General features: G+C 53.6%; 3 protein-coding genes across 9 annotated transcripts; 2 read left to right on the forward strand and 1 right to left on the reverse strand.

The window, feature by feature from the left end:
• The first annotated feature begins 234 nt into the window (after positions 1–234).
• On the forward strand, positions 235–5108 carry GBA1 (glucosylceramidase beta 1). 2 transcript variants are annotated; one of them, XM_066261919.1, is made up of 11 exons: positions 235–398; positions 761–848; positions 1248–1463; positions 1588–1734; positions 2031–2164; positions 2327–2499; positions 2712–2949; positions 3592–3816; positions 4210–4373; positions 4735–4851; positions 4945–5108. In XM_066261919.1, the coding sequence occupies exons 1-11, from the start codon at positions 372–374 to the stop codon at positions 5045–5047; spliced, it is 1632 nt and encodes a 543-aa protein (XP_066118016.1). In that variant the 5' UTR covers positions 235–371; the 3' UTR covers positions 5048–5108. The 2 variants fall into 2 exon arrangements, with proteins under 2 accessions (XP_066118016.1, XP_066118015.1); XM_066261918.1 differs by having other exon boundaries at positions 327–398; positions 1272–1463.
• Positions 5109–5596: 488 nt separating this feature from the next.
• On the reverse strand, positions 5597–10660 carry MTX1 (metaxin 1). Its single transcript, XM_066261920.1, has 8 exons — positions 10546–10660; positions 9089–9158; positions 8868–8947; positions 7218–7310; positions 6853–7035; positions 6652–6728; positions 6051–6205; positions 5597–5953 (listed from the first exon to the last, which is right to left on the reverse strand). The coding sequence occupies exons 1-8, from the start codon at positions 10624–10626 to the stop codon at positions 5739–5741; spliced, it is 954 nt and encodes a 317-aa protein (XP_066118017.1). The 5' UTR covers positions 10627–10660; the 3' UTR covers positions 5597–5738.
• A 66-nt stretch (positions 10661–10726) lies between these two features.
• Positions 10727–22577, forward strand: THBS3 (thrombospondin 3). Of its 6 annotated transcripts, none has more exons than XM_066261911.1 (24): positions 10727–10749; positions 11959–12075; positions 13115–13321; positions 13894–14150; positions 14249–14351; positions 15525–15551; positions 15768–15850; positions 15931–15982; positions 16108–16256; positions 16632–16772; positions 17013–17090; positions 17635–17787; positions 18005–18115; positions 18206–18313; positions 18627–18786; positions 19078–19196; positions 19316–19368; positions 19651–19844; positions 20034–20212; positions 20322–20370; positions 20549–20745; positions 20976–21148; positions 22046–22185; positions 22272–22577. In XM_066261911.1, the coding sequence occupies exons 2-24, from the start codon at positions 11997–11999 to the stop codon at positions 22328–22330; spliced, it is 2871 nt and encodes a 956-aa protein (XP_066118008.1). In that variant the 5' UTR covers positions 10727–10749; positions 11959–11996; the 3' UTR covers positions 22331–22577. The 6 variants fall into 6 exon arrangements, with proteins under 6 accessions (XP_066118008.1, XP_066118011.1, XP_066118013.1 ...); XM_066261914.1 differs by lacking the exon at positions 11959–12075 and adding an exon at positions 12130–12250 and having other exon boundaries at positions 10734–10749; XM_066261913.1 differs by lacking the exon at positions 10727–10749 and having other exon boundaries at positions 12002–12381.
• Positions 22578–23467: the final 890 nt, after the last annotated feature.

A 23467-nucleotide genomic window follows, 5' to 3' on the forward strand; every position in this document is an offset into this window, starting at 1 on the left:
TGTGCCTACTATGATTTCCATCCTTTGGGATTCGGGAGCTTCTACCCAATCCTCCACTCAGATCTTTAATTTAGATTCTTCCTAAAGGTGTCATCCACACATGCCTTCCAGAATTTCAGAGGATGTGTAATTACTAACAACCTGGAGGACTGCCAGTCGCCCTTTACAATTATGGTTGCAGTTGCCTCACTTCCTGTATCATGTGACTCTTGCATAGTCGTCACATGACCCATCCACTCCATTATGCCGGAATTACTCTACAAGGCTAGTCTGGTGTTTGTAGCTACCCAGGTACCTGTGTTCCTGTTTTTATTTAGTGGACTCTCTATCCACTCCGAGGCTTGGGAACTCTGCAGTCTTCTCATCTGGTGATGGAGCTTTCTAGTCGTTCCAGAGAGGTATGTGGGCCAGGGCTCCCAATTGATCTTGTCTGCTTCTGGAATCCTGACCATCCAGGTTCTGGAATTCAATGAATGACTGGCTCTCTTCAAACTCAGGCAGGCCATCATGGCATTTTTATGAACAGGTCAAGGGAGAAATGGGTGAGAAGAGGCGAGGAGGAGGGTCCTGTCTGAAGTGGGATTGTCACTAACAGAGAGGGCTTGGAGGGAGAGCTGTCACAACAGCAGAGTCCGTTCTATTCCTATTAAAGGTAGGAGACTAGGCTGTGGGTGCCCATAGGCAGCCAAGTGCTGCCCAGCAGAGTAGTTAAGAGGTGGAGAGGTGCTTGCCTTCCAGCCACTCCTCATTCTCTTTTCAGGAATGTCCCAAGGCCCTGGGTAGGATAGGCATCATGGCTGCCAGACTTGCAGGATTGCTTCTACTTCAGGCTGTTTCTTGGGCATCAGGTGAGTGAGTCGGGAAGAAAGGTAGCCCCAAGGCTCCCTTCTGCTTTGTGGTCCTTTTGTAGCATTCTATAAAACTGGTGGTGGACTTCAATATGTGCTCAACAAATGCTTTTTTTCTTTTCTTAAGATTTTATTTTTTCATTTTATAGAGAGGAGGGAGTAGGACAAGACATAGTTGCGTTGTTCTAGCTTTTCATTGGTTGCTTGTCATATGTGCCTTGACCGGGCAAGTCTAGGGTTTTGAACCTGCAACCTCAGTGTTCTAGGTTAGCACTCTATCTAGTGCACCACCACAGGTCAGGCAACAAATGCTTGGGATGGGCGTACAGTGAGAGGGTTTTTGAAAACGGTGTTCAGGCTCTCCTGACTGGTGTGTCTTATCTTGGCTTCATCCTTCAGTCCTTGCCTGTCCCTCCCTCCCAGGTGCCCACCCCTGCAGCCCTAAAAGCTTTGGCTATAGTTCAGTGGTCTGTGTCTGCAATGCCACATACTGTGACTCTCTTGATCCCCTGACCCTACCTGCCCCTGGCACCTTCATGCGCTATGAGAGCACACGCAGTGGGCGCCGGATGGAGCTGAGTCTGGGACACATCCAGGCCAACCAAACAGGCACAGGTAACCGCTACACCTTTTACCTTTAAGGTAGGCTGGGTCCTCCTGGAGCTGAATCATGCCTGTGATCACCACGGGGTTTCTCCTCTGTGCACTGACACCCTTAATTCCCTGCATATGTTCTCAGGGCTGTTACTGACCCTGCAGCCAGATCAGAAGTTCCAGAAAGTGAAGGGATTTGGAGGGGCCATGACAGATGCTGCTGCTCTCAATATCCTTGCCCTGTCACCCCCAGTCCGGAATTTGCTACTCAAATCGTACTTCTCTGAAGAAGGTGAGAAGGGGGGCAAGGTGACATAGTACATTGGACTGAAATTTCCTTTGACCTTGACTTCTACCTGTCCCTGATACTTGGGTTCTCTCTTAATACCCAAATAAATAAGATTGTCCTGTCCATCTTCCACTGAGAGCTCGGGCACTCGCAGGCTCAGAAAGCTGTGTTTCACTCAGGTGCCTGGCTCTGTAGTGCCCAGTCCAGGAGCCCAGACATAATTTAGGACTGGCAAGTAGCAGGCCAGGTCCCACATTCCCCTATTGACTCAGACTCCCAGATCTTGCCTTTTTCTGCAGGAATTGAATACAATATCATTCGGGTACCCATGGCCAGCTGTGACTTCTCTATTCGCACCTACACCTATGCCGACACACCTGATGACTTCCAGTTGCACAACTTTAGCCTCCCAGAGGAAGATGTCAAGCTCAAGGTGGGCATTCTGGCTTCCTCAGGCCCTGGTGGCATTGATGCCTGGTGTTTTGTCCTAAGGGTGGGAGGGCGGGGGCTGATAGCTAGGCCTGATGCACTGGTTGGGCCAGTCTGTCTATGTTCCAACTCTGGGTGTCTCTCTCCTCGCTACTTTTGTTTCTAGATACCCCTGATTCACCAAGCCCTAGAGATGGCCCGGCGCCCTGTCTCACTCTTCGCCAGTCCCTGGACATCACCCACTTGGCTCAAGACCAATGGGGCAGTGAATGGGAGGGGGTCGCTTAAGGGTCAGCCAGGAGACCTCTACCACCAGACTTGGGCCAGATACTTTGTCAAGTAAGGGAGGAGCAAGGCCATGAGGTCTGAACCAGCCTGGTCTATATCCCAACCTGTTTCAACTTCAGATCTGACTCTCCTCCTCTCACCTTTCTATCTTCTGGGTCTTTCAGACTTGGGCTCCCAGTATTTCTCATTTCATTGGGCCTCTTCCTTCCCAGAGTCTTGGTCCCCTTTCTTGGTCATGGTCACACATACCCTTCCCCTGCCAGGTTCCTGGATGCTTATGCTGAGCATAAGTTAAAGTTCTGGGCAGTGACAGCTGAGAACGAGCCTTCTGCAGGTCTACTTAGTGGGTACCCTTTCCAGTGCCTGGGCTTCACCCCTGAACACCAGCGAGACTTCATTGCCCGTGACCTGGGTCCCACCCTGGCCAACAGTACACATCGCAATGTCCAGCTGCTCATGCTGGATGACCAACGCTTGCTGCTGCCCCGCTGGGCCCAGGTGGTAAGACCCGGGACCTCCATGGCTACCCTAGTGACCCTTAAATCCATGATTCAAATGACTGGCTCTCAAACGAAGTGCCTTCCTGCCCCAACTCCTTTTTTTAAGTCAGAGGAGGGGAGATCTCTCACAGACTCCCACATGTGCCCTGACCGGGATCCACCTGGCAACCCCCGTCTGGGGTTGATGCTCAAATCAAGTGAGCTATCCTCAGTGCCTGAGGGGTAATGCTTGGATGAACTGAGCCACTGGCTGCGAGAGGGGGAGAGAAGGGGGAGAGGGAGGGGGAATAGAAGCAGATGGTTGCTTCTTATGTGTGCCCTAAGGATAGAAGCCGAAGCCAGGACATCCACACACCAAACGGATGCTCTATCCACTGAGCAAACTGGCCAGGACCTGCCCCAACTCTTGATTCTTGGAGCATTCTGGGCTTGATGCAGGTGCCCAGATGGCACCCTTGGAGTGCTAGGGTGTTAGTAACCCCCTCTGGATCACCAAGGTCCCATGGATCCCCCATCGTTGTTGCTTCAACCCCTTTACTTGTGTTTATCTCACTGCCTATTTCTCTGGTTCCCTAATACTTTTTCCAGAACCATCCATACATGGGCCAGGTTCAGTGGCTCCCTTTCCCCATTCCCGGTACAGGTATTGGCAGACCCAGAGGCAGCTAAGTATGTTCATGGCATTGCTGTACATTGGTACCTGGACTTCCTGGCTCCAGCGAAAGCCACCCTGGGGGAGACACACCGCCTGTTCCCCAACACCATGCTCTTTGCCTCAGAGGCCTGTGTGGGCTCCAAGTTCTGGGAGCAGAGTGTGCGACTCGGCTCCTGGGATCGAGGGATGCAGTACAGCCACAGCATCATCACGGTGAGCCACCCGTCTCCCTTCCCACGACGCAGGCCACCTGACCCTCCCTAGTTTCACCAAAGGTTGATGATAGGTACTTCTGTCCAACCCTTCCCCAGCTGGCTGGCTTGGGGGACATTTCGGGATATGAGATGCTCTATCTTGCCTTCCCTTCACAGATCTGTACATCCCGTCACCCTTTTTCCAAATGCTTGGGTCTCAAGCAGTTAGAACTGCCTCCGATTTCTCAGCTTCTTTTGGGATGTCTCTATCCTCACAATTTCTCTCCTGAGATGTTCAGGATATAGAACACCCCTTTCACAGGTCTGAGGCACCGTAGTCCATCTACCTGATTAACTTCGTTATCTGGGTACCCAGTGTGGAACCCCTCTCTCTCTGCCCTTCCTACCCTAGAACCTCCTCTACCATGTGGTTGGCTGGACTGACTGGAACCTCGCCCTGAACCCTGAAGGGGGACCCAATTGGGTACGCAACTTTGTTGACAGTCCCATCATTGTAGACATTGCCAAGGACATGTTTTACAAACAACCCATGTTCTATCACCTTGGTCACTTCAGGTGAGTGGCCGGCAGGCACCCCCACTCTACACCAGGTCTAGCATCTCCTGTACTGAATGTGCACCACCCCACATGAGGAGCAGTAGGTGCTTAGGGTGGGAACCTTGGGTGAGGCACACCTGTCCATCATACACCATCTGGGCAGGAAGTAACTTGATGGCATCAGACACAAGTCGAATGCCAATGCTGGGGCTGGGAGGCAAGAGGGCAAGAGCAGCATGGCTTGAGACCTGGAGAATTAGGGCAGAATTTTGGCAAGGTTTTGGGGGGGAATGACTTCCTGGGTTACAAATCGATGAGAACTACCCTCAGGGCCAGAGGGCTGGGCTGGGCTCCCTGACTCTTCCTGTTCCCACTTCAGCAAGTTCATTCCTGAGGGCTCCCAGAGAGTGGGGCTAGTTGCTAGTGAGAAGAACGACTTGGACACAGTGGCACTGATGCATCCGGATGGCTCTGCAGTTATGGTGGTGCTGAACCGGTAAGAGCAGCAGCAGGGCCTGGGAACTGGGCTGAGGATAGGATGGTGGGTTTGGCAGGATCACAAACTCAGCTTCTCCTCCCCTCTTCCCAGCTCCTCTAAGGATGTGCCTCTTACCATCAAGGATCCTGCTGTGGGCTTCCTGGAGACTATCTCACCTGCTTACTCCATTCACACCTATTTGTGGCGTCGCTAGTGGTGAATCAGATACCCAAGCAGATGCCGGGGCTCAACATTAAAGGGACAGAGTCAGCTCACATGCTGTCTGTGGCTAAAGAGGGTACAGCAGGGTTGGGGTAAGCTTAAGTGATGTAAGCCCAGGAACAGTGGTTTGGGTGACTCACTTTCCCCTCTAGCTGGTGCCAGGGGCTGAAAGCCCTTTGGGAAATGATTGGGAAGCCCCAGTGGCCCCCCTCACCCCACCCCCAAGCTTCTGTGAGTGTGTGTTCTGTGCTGGTTGCCTGTGGAAACTGGGCCCAGGCCCAGGGTGAGCTCACTGTCTGTACAAACACAAGATGGGGGTGGGGAAAGGGTAAGAAAATGAAGAGAATAGGAAAGCTGGACCTAGAACTGAGGACTGTTTGTCTTTCCTGGAGATGCAGAAATGAGCCCATGCAGGAGCAATGTCAGCATCAGGGCACAAGCAACTAAGAAGCCAAGCACCAGTGGGATGGCTCAGGCACACAGATGGCTCCTTGGCACCAGCTAGGAAAAATGGTGGCCCCTTAAAGGAGAGAATTTCTAATTCCAGTCAGTGTGAGCAGGTTTATTCTGGGTGTGTGTGTGGGAGGAAGACACCCATTTCTGGCTGTACCGACAACAGGGGACACAGGGACCTCTGGAATGCATAATAGTAAAAAAATCAGTCCTGGGAGCATGAGGACAAATCATTCCTCTTCATCCTCCTCAGTCATGCCCAGGGCCCGCGAGCCTGGTGTCTGGGCAGGCGTTGCCCTCTGGATAGAGACAATGCCACTGAGTAAGGCATAGCCCACCATGGCTGCCAGCCCTGCCAACACAGATAAGATCTGGTTCCGGCGCCGGTATGGATCTTCCTCAGTCTCTGGGCCTGCTGGTGTCTGGTGTGGAGGTGGCACCTCAGCTGAGGAACAAGGAAGGGAGGTGGGCAGGGGGAATAGTTCCTAGACCCCTGCCCATGCTCCCTAGGCTGGTGCCCCCCCCATCCACCTGGCCCTTACCTCCATCCCAGGGGAAGTAGAGACTGAGGATGTGGGTACAGTAGCCACAGAGGTTGTGCAGCCCCCGCAGGTGGGCCTGCAGCTTCCCACTAGGCAGCTTTACCTGCAGCAGCAGGGCCAGGTAGCTAAAGACAAAGGCGTCCAGGGAGGCAGGGCTGAAGCATAGAGAGAGGGATGTGATGGAGGAGGACAACTTCGGCAGAGTGGTTAGAGATGGAGTCAGAGGAAGATTCAGCCCTGGGAGGTAGGTTCTGGCAGCAGGGGCCACCAGAGTGGGAGAGGACATACTGTTCTGGGCCTTGTGTGGGAAGGCCCGTAGGTGGAGCCAGCCTGGCCCTGAATGGGACTCTATCCCAGGGCTGCATAAAGGGCACATTGAGTGCCCCCCCAGCCCTGCAGGCCCCTCCTGTGCCTGGCAGCCCTCCCACCCTCCTGTACCACCGAGGAGGCTCCAGCCCTACACAGAGCCCCACTGTCACCAGACCCAGTATCTGTCCCGAGGACCTCTTGTCCAAAGCTGAGCCCACCCCAGTGCTGGCAGCTACATTCAAAAGCGCATCTTCTTCAAAGCCACCTCTTATTCCCCTGGAGTCAGACTCACGCATCTGCAAAGAAGAATTTCTGAGAGCCCAGGCGCTGAGATAGGAGGGTCAGGCATTCCCGAGCCTCTTGGTACAGCTACAGGGAGGACACAGGTAGGCTTGTGGCTGTGGGTACCATGCCACCTTCCCTCCGAGGCACTCCCATCCCGCCATCAACCTTGGGGTTCCTCTCATACAATAGCTCCCTATCCCAGAGGTACCTCCTTCTCCAGTTCTTCCTCATTCTCAGGCCGGTGCTCCCCACACAGCAGCTGCAGCCGTTCCATGTACTGCCGCTGCATGCGGCCAGGCAGGAAGAAGTTGAGGGGAAAAGGCATAGCTTCTGCATACCACTTCCGGGTCACTTCTACATAGTTCTTGGTGTCTATCCAAAAAGTATGTATCTGGATTGGGCACAGAGGAAGGAAAAGGCAGGTCTGAGCCAGTGCACCTGCCTACCTAAGGGTGGGCTTCTGATCCCCATGCTGCTCCAAGGCTGGGGGATAGGGGGTGAGGAGTAGGGTGTGTGTGTCCCTGGCCCCCTTCCCCACTGACCATGAACACTGGGAGGTCTGGGCACACTCACCAGCACTGGGAGCAGCTTCTCCTCCAGCAGAGATAGGAAGGCTAAGGTGTCTGCCCCTTGCCGGGCAGACAGATCATAATCAGCATTGTATTTCTGTGGAGGAAATGTCCACCATGACATGGATGCTGACTTCAGAGCACTTTCCTAGGAACATCCTATCTGGTACCTCTCACTAGCCTCTGAATATAGCAGAGGTAGAGTAATGAGTTTTTCCCGCTGAGGCCCCTTGGCTGGGCACAGCCAATAGCCTGTTGCTGTTGGCAGACATCCAGGACCTTGGAGCCTGTTGGCCTTTGAGGTCCTGCACCCATTGGGGGGAAGAAGGAAGGCCCAGCCGCAAACCAGGAGCAGCTCCCAGAATTTCCACAGAAAGGTGGCAACGTGCCTGCTGACAGCAACTTTCTAACAGTAACTTCCTCAATCCAGGTACCACAAAGCTAGCAGAGTGGAGCTAGAGGCATGCTGGGCCCCTCCATTCATGCTTCAAGAACTAGAAGACTCTGTTACCATGCTCCTGGGACCTAGGGAACTCATGCCCAGGGTTCCTTGGCTTGTACTCTCAATGCCTAGTTCTTGGCTATTTCCTCTATTTCGTTGCCTGGCCCAGGCGCCACCACCACAACACATACATTCCAAAGGAAATCCCAGGCCTCAGGCTGCCTCACTTTCCTAGGCTCCAGTGTCCTTCTTAGCATCCCCTCCACATCCTGATTAAGCTCTGGCCCCAAATATCCTCTTGAACATGATCCTTAAGTCTTTCTGAGCCTTCTTTTCTCCTGTGTAGAATGGGGATACTAATACCTTCCTCTCGATGTGCCTGCATTAGGAAAAAACTCTGGAAACTGGAAAAGTTGTGCTCATATATAAGGAAACAGGGCAGTGGCTATATAGTTCCTGTCAGGAACTTTGACTTTTACCTGGATCCCCTCTCTCCATGCCTCTCAAGTCTCTCTTGATTCTCCAGCTCCTTAGTCTTTGGGAAAAGTACAAATGTAGAAGAGGCTCCCACCTCTGACAATGTGTTCTCTTTTGGAATTAGACCGTGAAAGGTAGAAGAACCCTTGGAAAGCATCCTGGTTAAGCCCCCTAATTTTACAAATAAGAAGCTTATGGCTCTGGGACATTAAGCGACTTGCCAAAGGTCACAGAGTAAAGAAAAGAGTGAAGATCATAGCTTATGCTTTCCCATTCTTCATATAATGTTGGAATTCTTCCAACTTCCCCACCCTGGTTCTAAGCCTTGTCCATCCCAAGCCCCATATCCTGCCTGATCTGGTCCCTGAAAAAAGGGCAATGGCTCTGAGGAGTCCCTCCCTGGTCCCATTTTTGAGGGTCTCATCTGAGTCAACTGCTCTCTCCTACTCTCTCTCCCTTATGTCATCAGCTTGTTCATTTCTCTCTCTGCCCAGCAGGTAGAAGGCACAGTGCCTCCATATGCCCCAAAGTGCCCCAGCTTAATCTCTGGTCTACTGCTTAATGTATCATACCAACAATGTATGTGACCCCCCTCCCCCCCAATCACACTATGTGTTCCTTTAAGCTCTGGGTCACCTGCATCTAGTTTGGCATTTACTTGGTGCTCAATAAATGTGTCTTGCACTGAATTGACTGAACTTTTCTCACTGGCAACCCCCTTGGCAAACCACCTACCTCTTTTCGAAGGTGGGTGATGATCTTGTGTGGTACCGAGATGACCTCTCCGTGACTGGTCCGAAGGGCAGGCAAAATTCCTGACATTGAGAAAGAAGTATGCCCACCAGACTCTTAGCTGATTACCCGTACATATTGGATCACAGGACCACATTCCTGTCTGTCTCCTGTTTCTCCCCTTGTACAGCTCTCTTCCTCACCCACCCGCAGACACTGGATACCTGAAGGGCTCCGCCAGGGGTTGGTGATCTTGTGCACCTTGAGTGGGGCACCAGTAAATCTGGCATAAGTCTGCAGGGAAGGAAGCAGAAGGCAGAGAGGCTAGGAATATGGCCCCCACAGTGGAATCGAGAGAAATAACATTTACTGAATACCTTTTGTGTGATGATCTATGCTTAGTACTTCACACACACACACACACACACACACACACACGAACATTATTGTGTACACTTTACAATGGGCAACACTGGGTTCAGAGATTATGGATATGTCCACGATTACAAGTCAGCTAGGATCCCTGGCCGGTTGGCTCAGTGGTAGAGCACTGGCCCCACATGTGGATATCCCAGGTTCGATTCCTGGTCAAGGCACACAGGAGAAGTGACCATTTGCTTCTTCATCCCTCCCCCTTCTTTCTCTCTCTTAGCCCCTTGTAGCCATGGCTCTGTTGGAACAGGTTGGCCTAGGGCGCTGAGAATGATTCTGTGGACCCCATTCATGCGCTAGAATGGCTAAGCTGCCAAGCAATGGAACAACAAGCTCAGATGGGCAAAGCATTGCCTGTTAGGGGGCTTGCCGGGTGGATCCCGGTCAGGGCGCATGCAGGAGTCTGTCTGTGCCTCCCCACTTCTCACTTAAGAAAAAGAAAAACAAGTCAGCTAGGAAAATCCTTTCACCTCCTCGCCTACCATCTACCTGGTGAACACTTATCCTCAGTTTTTTCTAACCAGTATACTACTTTTCTTGGAAAAACTGACCATGCCCTTTTTTGGCAGTCACTTTGGCCTGTCCCACTTATACCTTAGCACCTGAACATTTTACTATATTTGCTGACACGTCTGCCTTTCTGTAAATAACGCCAGGGTGGGAACCAAGTCTTACTTATTTTTGCATGCCAATGTTTGGTATTTGGAAGAGGCCTAATACAGTACATACTTATTAAATGAAAGTGTGAATGAGTGAAATGAACTAGTTTGAATCCAGAGGTCTTTCTACAGAACCTGACTGTGGTTCTTTTGGTTCAAAAAAACAATAAGCTCAGTAAATGCTCTTTAGTGAGGAGGAGGAAAGGGAGGAGCAAGAAAGAGAGGCTGAAGGAAAGATATAAATGCCAAGTCTGAGAACCCTGAGATTGTTCAGCTTTAGTCAAGATCCGCATATAGAAATAGCGCCCAGATAGAAGGGATTGCCCCAAGGTCACACAGCTAGTAAATAGATGAGAGAGGACTAAAACCCATTTCCTGAACCCACGACCACGCCTCTTTTTATTGCTACACAAAACCTATGAGGCTAAGGCATAAGGCGCTGAGTCCATATTGCTGGCACGCTCTTTGATTGCCTCAGTTTATCCCAATTCGCCCGTGAGGCGCCCTGGCAAAACTCGGATGATCAGCCAGTTAGGGGCCCCTCACTAGTCCTCCAGGGCGCAGCAGAGGGCGTCTGCACCAACCCTCACCAGTACCGCCAGGCTGTCCAGGTCCACTGACGGCAGCCCCCAGCCCCCCGACCAGCAGAACAACTCCATGGGCGCCGCCATCTTGCTCGCCCTCTGTCCCGGAAGCACTTTCCCCGCTCTTGTGCCCGCCCCTGAATGGACCCGCCCCACACCGCGGCTCCTTTGGTCGCTGGAGGCGGAGGGCTGAGGGAGGCTCCCGGAGAGGTGCGGCTTCTCGTGGCCCAAGAGGCTGCCGGGCGGCAGGGGCGGAGCTGAGGACCTCTGGGGTGGGAGGCCGCCGCCTGATTCAGAGGCGGCTCCCGAGGGGGGGGGGGGAAGGGCCCTCGACCGGGTGCGCCTTGGAGAGTCGGGACGCCTAGACCGAGGGGATTCCCCGAAGCCCCAGAGGAGTGGCAGGCCCGGGACAAGGGGTCTTGAGCGCTTGGACCGGCCCTGGTGGTGGTGGTGGTGTTGGGGGGTGTCTCGCAAATCTGCACGTAGCCTGCACTGCTCCAGAGCCCCTCAGGCCTCGGCCCATAGCCGGAGGTGCGGGGGGGGGGGGTGATCCCCCGAGGCGCATGTTTTCCACAGCGCGTTATGCTTGGAGCGGGCCCCGCGCCGCCTGTCGCCATGGAAACAAAACAGGGGCGGCGGCGGCGGGAGTGAGGCCGAGCTAGGGCTTGGGTGGGGGTAGGGGAGGTTGGGGGGGCTCACGGGCTATTGCCTTGGTAACGCGAACTAAGGCGCCCCTCCGCTTCAGCCGCGTCACCGTCTGTCAGCCAGTACCCCCGGTGTTCCCAGCCTGGTCCCCTTTGCCTGGTCTACTCCTGCTTCTGGTGTCCTTTTCCTCTTTACTTATTTCTTCACTCCGACCTCAGTGACCACTGTTTTAGACGTTCTCTCCAGTTCCCATTGAACCCGTCTAGGTTTTCCTAGGAAAGGGAAAATGGAGGCACAGGCACATGTCATGGGACCCTTACCTTAATAAAGAGCACTTTCCATTTCAGAGAGCACATTTCATGCACTATGGGCATCCCCTGGGCACTATAGCGAGCTAGTTTCCACCACTCCCTTGGCTTCCTTTCATGCCAGCTGTGGAATAATGCCCACTGTCGGGTACTACCTTGCCAGGGTTTTCTGCGGTCCCCAGCTGTGACTTCCAGAAAACGGTAGCATTTGGTAGTGGCCCCCAACAACGAAGTGCGAGGAGAGAGGCAGCCGGATGAGAGGACCATTAGGGAGAGGCAGGGAGGCCTCCAGGGCTCTTCCCAGTGCCCCTGGTTCCTGGAGCTGGGGATGCCTCCAGGGTGATTGGCAGCTCTTTGTTTCAGCACCCCCCCTTACCCGCCTGCTGCCCCCCCTTAAACTCCCCCTTCCAGTCCCCCCGCCCCCCTCCCGCTCCTACTCTCTCCGCCTAGCCTTTTCCCCTCCCAGCCGCCTGCCTGCCAGGGGTAGTGAGCCGGCTGAGCGGCATGGAGACACAGGAACTTCGGGGGGCCCTGGCTCTTCTTCTCCTTTGCACTTTCGCATCTGCCATTCAGGACCTGCAGGGTAAGCCTGTCTCCATCCTCTTCGACCCCCTGCCTCCTCCCCATTTGCCCTCAGCCTAGTAGCAGGGAACATGTGGGTAAGAGAGAAGGAGAAGGGGAGAGTCCTGAAATTGAGCCAGAGCGATGAAATGCTGCATTATGGCCCTATGGAAGACGTGAACACCAGAGGGTGGTAGGTGAGTGGGAACTGGCCAGAATCAGCATAAGGCCATGGCAGAGGACTCAGGAGCTGGATGCTAGGGCTGCCTGGCTGGGTCGGTGTCTGAGCATCCCTGGGCACCTCAGGATCTGGGAGAGCAGCGTGAAGGTGGGTGCACTATGTGGTCCCCTAGGCTTATTCCTCCCCTGGGCTCCTGGCTGCCCAAGGACAGAGTGGGGGTTGGGACCGAGAGGTCTGGGCTCTCCCGGAGGTCTGGTAGTGGGATGGGCCTGTGGGTGTGGGAGAGGTAGCTGGAGCAGATGACACAGGCACAGATTCTTTACTGGCTGGAAGGGAAACCACAGATTGGCCAGGACACAGGCGGCAAAGGAGCTGGGTCCTACATTCCCGAGGGAAAGAGCCAGACAGTGGGAGGGTTGGAGCCCTCAGTGGGCAGCTGTTCTCATCCAGAACGAGTGTGCTGAGCCCCCAGGATAGGAGGAGGGGCGTTAGGGTGTAGAATGAGCCAAAGCCAGCAGTGTAAAGAGAAACTGCCTTCCAATTTTTGGGCTGTGGGCACCAGGTGCTGCTCCTGACTAGAATCAGCAATGACTCCCTTGCGACACCTAGTGGAGACATCTCAAGTTTATGGGGCACTGTTTCTATTTCCAAATGAGCCTCGGGCCTGTGGATTCCCAGAGGGTGGCTGTAGGCAGTGTTGAGGGAAAGGCATAATACCTTGTCCTCTGATAGTAGTAAGGGTTGAATTTTGAGGTGACTGACACTGGTGGTGAGGATGGGGAGAGTGATGAAGGATGCCCCAACCCTGAGGACTCAGGGAAGTGGGCAGGCCCTAGCATCTAGCCCTTTTCCCTGACTTTGATAATCCCTGCCTGGCCAGTGATTGACCTGCTGACTGTGGGTGAGTCCCGGCAGATGGTAGCTGTGGCAGAGAAGATCCGGGCAGCCCTGCTTACTGCTGGGGACATCTACCTCTTGTCCACCTTCCGCCTGCCTCCTAAGCAGGGTGGTGTCCTCTTTGGCCTCTACTCTCGCCAAGACAACACACGATGGCTGGAGGCCTCTGTTGTGGGCAAGATCAACAAAGGTGACTTGTGGGCATCTCCTTTCCTGAAGTGGTGATCCCCTTGAGCACTCTCCCTTATCCCCACTCCCACATCTCTTAATTTTCCTTGGGCTCCACTGGGGACCATGGACCTATCAGGCTATGTCCAGGCACCAGGGGCCACCTGGTATGGAGTACTTAGGTGGTGCCTCAGAAGGCCAGGTACCCAAACAGTAGAGTGATGCCTGGTATTTGTAGGGACGGGATGTTGTACTTGGGAATTCCTGGGGGGAGGAGGAAATCCTGACACTATGCCTCAGTAGGGGTATAGAGAGGTCTCACATCCCTGGGACAGTTCAGTGGGTATATAACTAGCTACCACCTCGCAGGGGATAGAGTAATCTGATGCCACTGAATACTAAGAAAGTCTTAGTCTGAACCAATTTAAAAAACATATATTGTTCACATATTATATACAAGGTGTTTAGAGATACATAGATGAGTAAAGGATAATAGTCCTAGAAATGTGGGGCACCCAGAAGAGTTGATCCAAGGCTCAACTGGGAGATGGGGGGTGGGGTGGGGTACCCATACTGACCTCCCCTTCTGGGCAGTGCTGGTGCGGTATCAGCGGGAGGATGGCAAAGTCCATGCAGTGAACCTACAGCAAGCAGGCCTGGCTGATGGGCGCACACACACAGCTCTCCTGCGACTTCAAGGTCCATCCCGCCCCAGTCCTGCCCTGCAGCTCTATGTGGACTGCAAACTGGGTGATCAGCATGCTGGTCTTCCAGCACTGGCCCCCATCCCTCCAGCGGAGGTTGATGGGCTGGAGATTAGGACTGGACAGAAGGCGTATTTGAGGATGCAGGTGAGCAGAAGGGAGGAGCCTCGGTTTTTTGTGGAAAGTTTGCTCCAGTGGTGGGAGTTGGCAGGTCCTCCCACCCTATTCTACTTTTGTCCCCCCAGGGATTTATGGAATCTATGAAAATGATTCTGGGTGGGTCCATGGCCCGGGTCGGAGCCCTGAGTGAGTGTCCGTTCCAGGGGGATGAGTCCATCCACAGTGCAGGTAACACAGACTTCCGTTAGCTGACATCCTGAACCGCAGATCACATCCTGTGGTCTTTGGTGATTCACATCCTTTTGACCTTCTCCTTAATACTCATTCCTTTGGTTCACCTGTTCCTGGAGCTCTGACTCTGATCTCCAAATAATAAAGCCATCCCAAAAGATATCCCTGTTCAGGTCATCTTGCCTACCAGTGTAGCCAGAAAAATAAAGTGATACAAGAGAAGACTGTAACTCTGAAGAACTCTGAGTGCAGTTAGGATGTTACTGCTTGGTCTTTTTTTTGTTTTTTAATTAACTTTGAGAGGAAGACAGGACTATCAATCTGCTCCTGTCCTGACCAGGGATGATTGAACCAGCAACCTCTGTGCTTCAGACAATGCTCCAACCAAGCTATCCAACCAGGGCTTGGTCTTTTTTTTTTTTTTTTTTTTTTAAGTGAGAGAGGAAGACGGACAGCGAGGGAGGGATGAAATCATCAATTCATAGAGCATCACTTTAATTGTTCATTGATTGCTTTTCATATGTGCCTTGACTAGGGGGCTCCAGCTGAGCCAGTGACCCCATGCTCAAGCCAGCAACCTTTGGGCTCAAGCCAGCAACCCCATGCTCAAACCATGGGGTTTCAAACCTGGGTCCTCAGCATCTGTGCCACCGGCTGGGCGGCTTGGTCTTGATTTTGACTGAGATAAGGGTTTTGGGTCTTTTCTTTTAAGCTCCCATTGGTTGCTGTCACCTACCAGCAATTTCTCTGAGCATTGCCCATTTTCCTGCTCTCTCTGACAGAGATGTTCAGAGGCTTTTATCTAAATAAAGCACCCACTTCTTACAGATATTTCATAGAAAGCGTTCCTGAGGTAGAAGCTTATAAGGGAGGAAATGGACTGTATTGTGGCCCTGGTCCTGCTTTGGATTGCCTTACTCAGATCCCTTCTGCCACCACTATGCTTGGAAATTAGAGGCGTTTGGGTTTTGACTGAGGCAACTCCCTAAGAGGGTCCCTTACCCTGTGGAAAGAGCTTAGTGCTGCTTGCCTGTCACCTCTGCCCTCCTACTATCCAACACCCTACCTTTGTTCCAAAGCTCCAGCCCTTTGTTTCTGTCCCTCTTCTGCTACTTCACCGGGCAGGCCCCTCCACATCTCCACCCTCTGATTGTGTTTTCTTCTATCTAGTGACCAACACACTCCACTCCATCCTAGGTGAGTAGGTCACAATGAAGTGGACGGGGCATGAGGATGGGGAAGAGGTCCCAGGCTTTGGCAGCTGCCTGAGAAGTAAATCCTTCAACAGAAATAGGATGGAGTTTAAAGGTGGTGGTGGGGTGGTCAGCAGGGGCAGGAGCTGGCTTATTACCCAAAGAGGGACCAGGGCTGGTGTCCCAGTTCTGAGCCTCTCTGCACCCTGGGCCTTGACAGGGGAGCAAACCAAGGCACTGGTCACCCAACTCACCCTCTTCAACCAGATCCTGGTGGAGCTGCGGGATGATATCCGAGACCAGGTTGGAGTGGGCCAGAGAAGGGTCGCAGACTCTGGGGTGGGGTGGCAGATGCTGAGAGCTGACTCCTCCCCATCCACCAGGTAAAGGAAATGTCCCTGATCCGAAACACCATCATGGAGTGTCAGGTGTGCGGTGAGTGGGAGAGTAGGGGAGGGCTCCAGGTGGTATCACTGCTTCCTACCCCCTGACTTGAGCCTCCCAATTCTGATAGTTTGAATGGTGAGCTCTTGGTGGCTCTGACTGTGCCCTCCCCCCAGGCTTCCATGAGCAACGTTCCCACTGCAGCCCCAACCCCTGCTTCCGAGGTGTGGACTGCATGGAAGTGTACGAGTACCCTGGCTACCGCTGTGGGCCCTGCCCCCCTGGCCTGCAGGGCAACGGCACCCACTGCACTGACATCAATGAGGTGGGGAAGGGCAGAATCTGGAAGGGCATAGAAAGCTGGGGAAGGGGGTAGGAGAGGCCCAAGAAGGTAGGGCGAATGTTGGTCTGAAGGAGAGGAACCTTGGGTTTAGGAGAGGCTGTAGACCAGAAAAGAAGTGTGAGAAGGGAGGGAGACAGAAGGCCTGAGGCAAAGACTGAGGGCCACACAGGAAAGGTGTTAGGGGAGTGGCAGGGACAGTTTAAGATATCTAGTCAGGAGGGAACCCAGAGGGAGACTGGGGGTGGCACTCAGAGCACAGTGATGTTGGGTGGGAAGGGCTGCAAATGGGACACTAAGAGCAGTGGTCCTAGGATCATAGGCAGGGGCCTGACTTCTTTCTTCTCATCTGGTCCCCAGTGTGCTCACGCTGACCCTTGTTTCCCTGGCTCAAGTTGCATCAACACCATGCCTGGCTTCCACTGTGAGGCTTGTCCTCAAGGCTACAAAGGCACACGGGTGTCTGGTGTGGGCATTGACTATGCCCGAGCCAGCAAACAGGTCAGGTTGGGTAGAGTGTGTGGGTAAGAGAGGTTGGCCTTGCAGGGGCCAGAGGCTTCTGGGTTGGCTATGGGGCCCTTGTGATGAATGGGATGAGGTTACTGGCTCATCTACTGGCTTTGCATTGGTTTTGGGTCTGGGCTTCATGTCAATGTTCACAGATAAGGCCACATCAGTGCTCTCTCCTTTGTTGGAGACCTACCACACAGGTCTGGTTCTACCCAAAGTCTGCCCTTTCAGGTCTGCAATGATGTTGATGAATGTAATGATGGGAACAATGGTGGCTGTGACCCAAACTCCATCTGCACCAATACAGTGGTGAGCTGAATACCCTGTGTGTCTGGCGTAGTGGTTTATGCAACTCCCTCTCAAACTTCCTGCTTCCTCTCCTCCTTCCCCAGGGCACTCATAGTAGGTGTTCTTTGTGGACCTGGTATGAATTCTGGTTTTGTCCCTTACTAGCTATGACCATCAGCTTTTCTGAGTCTCAGATTCCTCACTTGAAAAATGGGGCTATTTAATTTTCTTTAATTGATTTTTTTAGAGAGAAAGGGAATGAGATCATAGATGCTTTACTTTAGTTGTTCATTGATTACTTTCCTGTATGTGTCTTGACCAGGTAACCTTGGGGTTTTGAACTGCCAACCCCAGCATTTCAGGTCAATGCTCTATGCACTGTGCCACCACAGGTCAGGCAGGGGTTGTTTACTTTTAAAGGTTGCCAGGAAAACCTAAAGGAGATAATTGATTGACCTGGCATCAAGCTGAGTGCCCATTCTACACACATCAGGTGGGACAGCGCTGGTCCTGGGCATCTGGTAGGCTGGCCCTCCTTCCTAAGATAGTGTTTCTTTACTCTTAGGGCTCTTTCAAGTGTGGTCCCTGTCGCCTGGGCTTCCTGGGCAACCAAAGCCAGGGCTGCCTCCCAGCCCGGACTTGCCACAGCCCAGCCCACAGCCCCTGCCATGTCCACGCACACTGTCTCTTTGAACGCAATGGTGCAGTGTCCTGCTTGGTGAGCTAGGCCTGGGGCTTGGAAAGAAAAGGGAGAATCTGGGGGAGGGGGAGGGCTAGTGAACATGTTTAGGAATTGGGATGAAGACCTTCATGTGAAAGAGAAGTGGGCCCAGGCCCAGGAACTGGGTGGTGAGAATAGAGCCTAAGGCAGAAAAAAGGGTGGGGTGGGGGAAGCCAACCCAGACCGCTAACTCCGACCCTTTGTGTTGCCCCAGTGTAACGTGGGCTGGGCCGGGAACGGGAACGTGTGTGGGCCTGACACAGACATCGATGGCTACCCGGATCAGGCACTACCCTGCATGGACAACAACAAACACTGCAAGCAGGTGCAGGCTGAGGCAGACACATGAGCAGGGTGGGTGCCCCAGGCTGGGCAGGCCAGAATTCATCCATTCTCCTCCTCCCCTGACCTTTAGGACAACTGCCTTTTGACACCAAACTCTGGGCAGGAAGATGCTGATAATGACGGCGTGGGGGACCAGTGTGATGATGATGCTGATGGGGACGGGATCAAGAATGTTGAGGTGGCTCCCAAACATCCTGCTCCTCCCAGCTCTTATGCTTTCCTCCCTGTCTCTGTTGCCTGGTTCCATAAACCTGGCCCCCCAACCCCTGGCCCCGGGCAGCTCTACAGGAAGGGCTCCAGTACTACAAATTAGGAAAGCATAAGCTCAGTGCCCAGGACAAGGTGGACTACCTGGAGGTTGGGTGGGTGGGACTGTGCCGAGCAGGTGGACCATCACAGGAATGGTGACCATAGACAAGGGTACAGAGACAAGGTGGGTGCTAGGTGGCCAGTGGTTTGAGTGAGGCCTGACTCTTTCCCTCCCGCCCCAGGACAATTGCCGACTGTTCCCCAACAAGGACCAGCAAAACTCAGATACAGATTCATTTGGTGATGCTTGTGACAACTGCCCCAACGTTCCCAACAATGACCAGAAGGACACAGATGGCAATGGGGAAGGGGATGCCTGTGACAACGACGTGGATGGGGATGGTGCATGCCTGGGCTGAGGGGGTGGGAGACCTGTAAGAATTTGAATATAGTGGGAATGAAGCAGGGAAGCTAGGAAGTCTGAGAATCGGGGAGGGTGTTCTTATGGAAAATGACCTATGGCAGATGTCAATGGGAATGTGAGATAGGGTGTAGCTAGGCAGGGAGAGAATAGGCAAGAGGGTGAGACGAAGTAGTCAGATTTCCTGAACAGCTATCCTCAGGATGGGAGACAAAGCTTTCACCAACCCAGGAGAGAGTGTGACAACCTTTTGCTATCCTCATGTCTTCCAGGCATCCCCAATGGACTGGACAATTGCCCTAAAGTCCCCAACCCCCTGCAGACAGACAGAGATGAGGATGGAGTGGGAGATGCTTGTGACAGCTGCCCTGAAATGAGCAATCCTACCCAGGTACAGGGGAATGGAGAGGGCAGGGAAGCGGGGTGGGGGTGGGGTTGATGGGTGATGGAAAGTGGTCACCATCTTCAGTTATCAGGAGAGATGGTGAGAACAGGCCCCCTCTATCTCAGACAGATGCAGACAGTGACCTGGTGGGGGATGTCTGTGACACCAATGAAGACAGGTAGGGTCTTGGCCAAGAGATAAAAGGTCTTACAGGGGATACTTTACTTTCCTCTAGTATATTCTCAATTCTCTATGGTTTAGCCTTAACTCTCCACTACTGCTGAGTAAGAACTTATTCCTGTAATCTACCCTACATTTCTACTGCTGGATCTTCACCTCATTTGGCTGACTGCAAGGGGTCTGGTTGTATGGATGGTATACCTCAGAGAGACTCCTAAGCAGGAGACAAGGGAAGGATATGGTACCTTTAGAGCCTTTATTTGGTGCCTATTCTGGGCAGCGATGGAGATGGACACCAGGACACCAAGGACAACTGCCCACAGCTACCCAATAGTTCCCAGCTGGACTCAGACAATGATGGACTTGGAGATGAGTGTGATGGGGACGATGACAATGATGGTGTCCCAGATTACGTGCCTCCTGGTCCTGATAACTGTCGCCTGGTACCCAATCCCAATCAGAAGGACTCAGATGGTAAGGCTAGGGTCCCACAGAGGATTGGACTAGAGTGGGCTTTGCTCATGGAGAGGTGGCAAGCCTTGCAGGGGAGTGAGAAAGGGTCGAGTGGGGAGAGAGGTCAGGAATGCAAGGCCCAAGAGGTAATAGTGTTGGCTGGTGGCAGTGGCCAGGGCCTTCCTGAGTGCCTAGCCTCACTCTTTCCAGGCAATGGCATTGGTGATGTTTGTGAGGATGACTTTGACAATGATGCAGTGGTGGACCCCCTGGATGTGTGCCCTGAAAGTGCAGAGGTAACCCTCACAGATTTTCGGGCCTATCAGACCGTCGTCCTGGACCCTGAGGGGGATGCTCAGATTGACCCAAACTGGGTTGTGCTCAACCAGGTACTAGGGCAGTGGGCTGGGCGGGTGCTGTCAGACTGGACGCCTGGGCAAGGCCTAAGTGGGATAGCGCACCTGGATCAGCTCTTTCTTCTTTATTGCCCATCACCAGGGCATGGAAATCGTTCAGACCATGAACAGTGACCCCGGCCTGGCTGTTGGTATGTGAGGGATACCCAGTTCAATAATTTCTAAACAGAGGAATCCAGCAGGGGCTGAGGGTGGGAGACAAGCTGGCCACACTATACAGCAGGCATCCCCTCCCATCCCCTCTACACAATGAGCCACTAGTAGCTTTGCTGCTCCTGACCTTGATCCCACTCACCCACCCACCATTAGGATATACAGCCTTCAACGGTGTGGACTTTGAAGGCACCTTCCATGTGAACACAGTGACCGATGATGACTATGCAGGCTTCCTCTTCAGCTACCAAGACAGTGGCCGCTTCTATGTGGTTATGTGGAAGCAGACAGAGCAGACGTACTGGCAGGCCACACCTTTTCGGGCTGTTGCCCAGCCTGGGCTGCAGCTCAAGGTCCCGCAGCTGTCCATATTCCCCAATTCAAGACCCTTTCCTAAAACCTCTCCCCCCTATCTGGATGGGAACTCTTTTACTCAGAGATTGGGCCTGGAGGTTGGCTCCCTGGGGCTCCAGAACAGTCTCCTTACCACCTTGATTGCTTTTCCCACCTGTACTTATCAACCTGTTGTCTCCCCTCATATGGGTCCTGTGGTTAACCCAATGTCTTTGCCAATGACCCCCAGGCAGTGACATCAGTGTCTGGCCCAGGTGAGCACCTCCGGAATGCCCTGTGGCATACTGGCCACACCCCTGACCAGGTACGACTGCTGTGGACTGACCCACGAAACGTGGGCTGGCGTGACAAGACCTCCTATCGCTGGCAGCTGCTGCATCGGCCTCAAGTTGGCTACATTCGGTGAGGGGAGGGGCTGAACCCTCCTGAGGGACCCCAGGCCCAGTCTTTCCTTCCCCTTTAGGCGGGAAGTGATCCTTCTACTCACTGCCTTGGTGCTGTGGTCCTGGACTAGCACCACTTCTCTCCATCTCCTCTTACCACAGACACGTCACCTCAGCCCTGCTCTCCTAGCATCAGGCGGCCTGGGCTGTGGTGCCAAGGACATATAGGCAATGGTGGGCAAGTCCCTCCTTTTCTGTACTCCATTATCCCCTCTGTAAAACTGGGGCATCTCTGGTTGGCTCCAAAGCCCAGGCCAGTCTGTGGAGAGGCATATCACATCCAGCCCCTTCACTGGTCAAGTGTCAGACCTAGAACGGAGTATCATTTACAGAAGCACAAACTAAGCCCCCAGACATCACATCTCTTTGCAGCAGAGCTGAGGCCTCTCAGTTCAGCACTTTGTCCACAACTTTGCATTTCTTAGTTGGTGGAATGACAGGGAAGGGAGGGGAAATAGCCAAGGTCCCAGAGTCTAGGCACTTGGGTTGTTTTGCCTTTAAGGTGCCTGGTGCCGTGGGGTGCTAGGGCAGGGAATAAGCGGGGGTGGGGCAGTGGGGGTGTGGACTAGAGCCTGGGAAGCCGGTGACTTCACCCCCCAGTCCATTGTGCTCATTGTCATGGCAACCCAATCCTTGCTTGGAATGTGGCTGGTGCTTTGTGGTGCTTTGAGATGCAAAGGGGGCTGGACAAAGAGCCAGGGGCCCCAGGCCTGAGAAAAGCACCCCTTTCCCTCCCCTTTCCTTCCTTCTCTCAGGCCTGCTGAACTGAGGGGGGTTGGGGATGCACAGGGCCCTGGCATAGTGGCAAAGTGCCCACCGGTACCCTGCCACCAATGGAAACCCCTATCCTGGACAGAGTGAAGCTCTATGAGGGTCCCCAGCTAGTAGCGGATTCAGGGGTGATCATTGACACATCCATGCGAGGGGGCCGTCTTGGTGTATTCTGCTTCTCCCAAGAAAACATTATTTGGTCCAATCTCCAGTACCGATGCAATGGTGAGGCCTGTACCCACATCAGCCTGACCTCCCATGTTCTTGTGGGAGAGTCACATCTCTGACCTCAATCATTTCTCCCTCCTTAGACACAGTTCCCGAGGACTTTGAGCCATTCCGGCGGCAGCTGCTCCAGGGAAGAGTGTAAAGAGGTGGCTACCAGCTTCAGAATCCTGATTTTAGACCTTTTGGCCTTGGGGTTCATTCTGGAGGCCCCTGGGTCTAATCTACAGCCCCTCAGACAAACACACACCCTCCTTTGGCACCAACCAGCAGTTCAGCTCCAGAGAGGTGGTGACTGTTGAGGAGATGAGAAGTTTTCAAGGGGTATTTCTCAGGCGCTAACCCCAGGAAAGATAACAGCACATTGCCATAAAGTTCCAGTTGTTTTCTAAGCCAGTGCAGTTGCTTATTTTAGGGATTTTCCGGGGTACTGTGGGAGCAGGAAGGAGACTAAGAGGGGTAAGAGAGGGGCTGGTAAGATGGAAGTTAAAGATCTAGAGGAAGTTTGGCTGAATTTGGAGCATGGTGAGGAAGATGCTGGATGAGGGTTAGGTGAAAGATGGGGGGTTTAGGTGAAGGATTAGGTGCTGGACGGAGGATGGTTAAAGTCCTCCCAGCCCCACTTACTCACAACTGCAGCGGCGACACTCCAATCAATCTTGGATCAGCCGGGATCGACAGCCAGGAGGGCTAAGGCTGCCCCGCTCTGGGTGAGTGGGAGGCCGGGAAGCCGGGGGGGCCGGAGGCCGGGACGAGTGCAATATTGGCGGGGGAAAGAACAACACTGCACCGCGTCCCGTCCCTCCCGCCCGCCCGGGGCCCGGGATCCCACTCCCCACCGCTTGAAGCGGGACCAGCCCAAGGACCGGGGGCGCGCTGGGAAGTTGGGTTCACTTCGGAGGCCAGAGACACTTGGCACCCGGAAGAGGATGAAGGGGGTAGTAAGGGGGAGGGGAGAAGGCAGAAGGAACGACAGCGGCATCCCGGAAGGCAGGTTTCTGGTGCCCGAGCGGTGCGCGCGCTTGCTCTTTAAATACTCCGACTGCGCGGCGCGGAGCCGCCGCCATGGTAACGCGTATCCCAGCAACTGAAATAAATGGCTGTTGCTCGGCAACACTGGGGGTGGAAGTTTTGAGGCCGCCCACCTAAATACCCGCGAGTCCTCTAGCTGGTGGAGGGCTTCCACGCCTCTCCGGCCGGCGCGCGGGACGCTGACGTCACGCCTCGCTCTCCTCGGGCTCTGGACAAAGCTACACCAACAAGGTGGAGCCGAAGTTCCTGG

This window comes from Saccopteryx bilineata, chromosome 2 (assembly GCF_036850765.1).
Source record: "Saccopteryx bilineata isolate mSacBil1 chromosome 2, mSacBil1_pri_phased_curated, whole genome shotgun sequence".
NCBI classification, from domain to species: domain Eukaryota; kingdom Metazoa; phylum Chordata; class Mammalia; order Chiroptera; family Emballonuridae; genus Saccopteryx; species Saccopteryx bilineata.

Bases quoted from the DNA above. Each gene is read 5' to 3' on its own strand.
- GBA1 (XM_066261919.1), top strand. From the start codon at position 372: ATGGAGCTTTCTAGTCGTTCCAGAGAG. The intron at 1,735-2,030 runs GTGAGAAGGGGG...CTTTTTCTGCAG, and splicing joins ATCGTACTTCTCTGAAGAAG to GAATTGAATACAATATCATT. The intron at 2,950-3,591 runs GTAAGACCCGGG...TTCCCGGTACAG, and splicing joins TGCCCCGCTGGGCCCAGGTG to GTATTGGCAGACCCAGAGGC.
- MTX1 (XM_066261920.1), bottom strand. From the start codon at position 10,626: ATGGCGGCGCCCATGGAGTTGTTCTGCTGGTCGGGGGGCTGGGGGCTG. The intron at 7,311-8,867 runs GTAGGTGGTTTG...TTTCCTCCACAG, and splicing joins TCACCCACCTTCGAAAAGAG to AAATACAATGCTGATTATGA. The intron at 7,036-7,217 runs GTGAGTGTGCCC...TGCCCAATCCAG, and splicing joins AGAAGCTGCTCCCAGTGCTG to ATACATACTTTTTGGATAGA.
- THBS3 (XM_066261911.1), top strand. From the start codon at position 11,997: ATGGAGACACAGGAACTTCGGGGGGCCCTGGCTCTTCTTCTCCTTTGC. The intron at 15,851-15,930 runs GTTGGAGTGGGC...CCCATCCACCAG, and splicing joins GGGATGATATCCGAGACCAG to GTAAAGGAAATGTCCCTGAT. The intron at 20,746-20,975 runs GTCCCGCAGCTG...AATGACCCCCAG, and splicing joins AGCCTGGGCTGCAGCTCAAG to GCAGTGACATCAGTGTCTGG.